General features: G+C 38.4%; 1 protein-coding gene across 1 annotated transcript in view; it reads left to right on the forward strand.

Annotated features, from left to right (window-relative positions):
* Positions 1-2,881, forward strand: part of myg1 (myg1 exonuclease) — a 29,058-nt gene extending 26,177 nt beyond the window's left edge. Inside the window, exon 7 of the mRNA XM_024270952.2 lies at positions 2,405-2,881. Coding sequence (XP_024126720.1) covers positions 2,405-2,594 — 190 coding nt within the window. The 3' untranslated portion in view covers positions 2,595-2,881. The remainder of the gene's footprint in view (positions 1-2,404) is intronic.
* The last annotated feature ends 743 nt before the right edge of the window (positions 2,882-3,624 follow it).

Consider the following 3,624-nt stretch of genomic DNA (forward strand, 5'->3'; position numbering starts at 1 on the left):
TACCATGACAGAAAATTGAATGAACTCACTGTAAATCAAAGTATTGTTCACAGTCGTCGACTTATTTTTTGATTGACTTAACGTGCAAGTTCATTTGTGTTTATTGTTATTATGATTTAAAGGAAACTGTAATTGCAAAATTATGTTTTTCTAGAATTTTTCTAGAAGTTTTATGCACATGTGCAATGGAAACGCAGCTACTTTGGTGAATGATGGGCACAATGGAGGCTTAGGAATTCCTCCAAAGTAATAAAGCATTTTAACAATTAGTAATTAATGTGAAGTTAAAATGTTAGAAATGGGAAAACCGAGGAGTAAATACTTGACTTTTTAAATTATGTGAAAATCTCCACAATTACATAAAACCGCTGACTAAAGTACCAGATTATAATATCAATGTCACTATATGAAAGATTGCAGTTGAAACACTGAAGAATTTTGCAATTTTATACTCTGGTTTCCTGCTCAACATCTAGATAGTTTAGTAGAGACACTGAATCCCATTGACGATATAAAAGAAAGTATAAAAGTTCAACTAAAAAAAGAAGTTAGGAAAGAGAATCCATTTTGAAGCATATTATTTACATTAAAGACTATTTTTAATAAAAAAATTGAAATGTGCTAACATATTTTTGGCATTCATCTGAAGAAGGACGATCTCCTGGCGTGCTGTAACAACAGCAGCTGTTTCCCTCCCACTTCTGTCCTCATTAACAGCTCCATTGACCTTTCCTCTAAGCTGTTTTCCAGTCGTACTGTGGAGAAATCGATCAGATGATTCTTGAGCAGGAATCGTACTGTTGCTTTGCTTTGCTCTTCCAACCTGGATGTCAAATCCCGCCCCAGATTATGCAGAATTAAGGTATATTTCAGACAGAATAGAACCTTCAGAGAATCCGACTATGAAAGTATAGGAAGGTATTTTTAAACTTTATTCCTTTGAGTAAAAGTTTTAAAGAATGTCACTCATATTCAAAAATAAGTGTATTATTTAAGGTGTAAAACTTTAGGAAAATGTGAAAAAAGTGACTTGTCATTTTCAATTGGAGCATTTTTCATCAAGGATGTCACATTATTCCCTAAAAAATGTAGTGTGCACCACATATTTGACAGGGTTGAGTAGAGGTTAGGTGAAGAGGTTTTTTTTTTTTACAAATTGTTTGGCTTCTGGTGCATTAGTTGCTGCTTTAAAGGTATTTAAAACCTATGTCAGAGACAGGGGGGAGTGTTAGAGGGGAGCAACTCAGAATTAAATCAGACAGAAATGTAGCTAAATATAAAAATGCTTTGAGGAGATGTGGGGTTATGGTAATGGAAATAATAAGCCCATCAAAGCTCAAGTGACACACACATTACACACATCCAGGACAGCCAGTGATGTGTTTCAAACGATCTGCCCGGCTGTTGTTGACAGACGTGCTCTACATGCAGTAGGTGGTAAATGAGCCGCCCCGCTTTTTCATTCATTTATTTATTTATTTACTTTTAACATGAATTGTCAGTTTCCTTCTGGCTCATCTTTGCCGAGGCCGACTCATAGACTCCTGCTGAACCAATCATTTCCTCACTTTGGAAGATTGCCTGTTGACACCGCCGCCGCAGTGTGGCTCTCCTGCCACTTTGCCCACTTGTGATCTTTTAAATTGCCGGAGAATTTAAGCTTATTTTTTATTGCTTCTATTTGCTGGTGCTGATGGTAATCGTGCAGTGTGCAAGGGTTCCTGCAGTTTACCTTTTGATGGCGGGAAAAACGAGAAAAGTTCAGGTTTCATTGTAGTTTATTTTATTGTCATCTCAAAAGAGGTTCCAGTGAAATGAACTCAGTTGCTTGTTTTGCTTTTTTTTAGTTTGCTCAAACTATGTTGATGTAAACTTATGTTAAACAGTTTTTTATCAGTGTGCCAAAATATCGATATTGTTATCACTGAATTTCACAGATAATTCCCATTTAATTGGTGTCAATGCTTTTCAAAGACACAGTATTACTTATTTCAACAATGTTGCACTAAAATAAGACACAACTTGTTTATTATGATTGTGTTCAAGCTAAAAAAAATAAATGGGGATATATTTTCCCCCAAAAATGTGTTCTTCTATATATTGAAAATTATTAGAGATTATTTTTTTACCCATTATTGCGATATTATTGATATCATGATCCGTGTATCGCATTGTATCGTGAGGTACCCAGTGATTCCCAGCCCTAATTAAATAACATTTTAGGCTTGATTTATGCTTTTATTTACATTTTATTAACACGATTTTTGAGTCTGTGATTCATTTTTCTTTTTTCCTGTGCATACTACACAGCATGCTTGTAGGAAATAACGTGTCAACAGGGAGTTGGCATCTGCCCTCAGCGTCCGTCTGTCAGCCAACTAACCCTTCCGTCCTCCTGCTCCAGGCTGTCCCTTCTGGAAGAATGGCGCGGCGTACGGGACGACGCTCTGTCCGAGCTCAGCGGGATTAAGGACTGCATCTTCGTTCACGCCGGAGGCTTCATTGGCGGGAACAAGAGCCGGGAAGGAGCCCTGGAGATGGCCAGAAGGACCCTGCAGGCTGCCGCTCAGTGCCCGGCTAACGGAAGCGCTTGACTGGTTGCACAAGATGGTTGAGGTTATTTTGTTTTCCTCTGCTGGCCTGTCTAACACGGAAGATCAAGATTCATCTGTTAGTTTTCTCCATGTTGTCACTGAGTTAATGTTGTTTTATGCTGAAGTGAAAATGACCGTAATTGACAAACTGATTTATAAATTCCTTTCATTTTTGAATATGAGCCTCATAAAAGTGTTTCCTATTGGCTACCATCCTCGGACAAGATTCCGTTTTTCCTGCTGGGTTAAATACACCAATAAACCTTTTTTTCTTCCCTGCTCCTCTATTATCTATTGAGTTTTGTGGGCTGAGGTTATACGCTGCCGCCTGACGAAGCATCCCAACATCTTCAAAGCCTGAAAATACCACAGGCTTACCTTTTAAGGGGCTCATTATACAGACACCTGGACAATGGTTCCTCCTTTCCTTTGCAGCCTTTTCTGATAGCGCCGTGGCACAACAAAGAGATTCACAGGCCGCCTCCTTTGGCTCAAAGATCAAAGCATCAATAATAAGGTCTGATTAATTTGAAGAAATTAATTTTTCTAAACACTACAAGGAATGGGAGCCGGTGTCGTGACAAGGTTAGCGGTGCTGTCAATCGTGCACTAATAAAGTCGGTGAATGTAGCTTCAATTTTTCTCATTAATGCTGCAGATTTCCTTCCTCCCAGCTCCTACCTGTTACTTCCCCTCTTGATGTGTTTTCCACGGAGCCTGACCTTCTGCTGCTCTTGCCGCACACAACAAATCACTTTAATCTCATTGCAGAACATTTGCTTTTCCATCTGGGTTGCTGTCATTGTGCAAATAACAGGAATGAAAATAATTCACTTCTGTTTCCTCCTTTTCACTATATTTAACATGTCCAGTGATGCAGAGCGTTAATTCTTGCTCATTTGGGAACCACGACCTTTCGTCGTGTCTGCTTTGGCTTGTATGAATCATAACTTCTTGTTATCTGAGAAAATAAATGTACAAATCTAAATATGAAAAAGGACAAATCGATCAAATGATCATTAGTTGCCGT

This window comes from Oryzias melastigma, linkage group LG5 (genome assembly GCF_002922805.2).
Source record: "Oryzias melastigma strain HK-1 linkage group LG5, ASM292280v2, whole genome shotgun sequence".
NCBI lineage: Eukaryota > Metazoa > Chordata > Actinopteri > Beloniformes > Adrianichthyidae > Oryzias > Oryzias melastigma.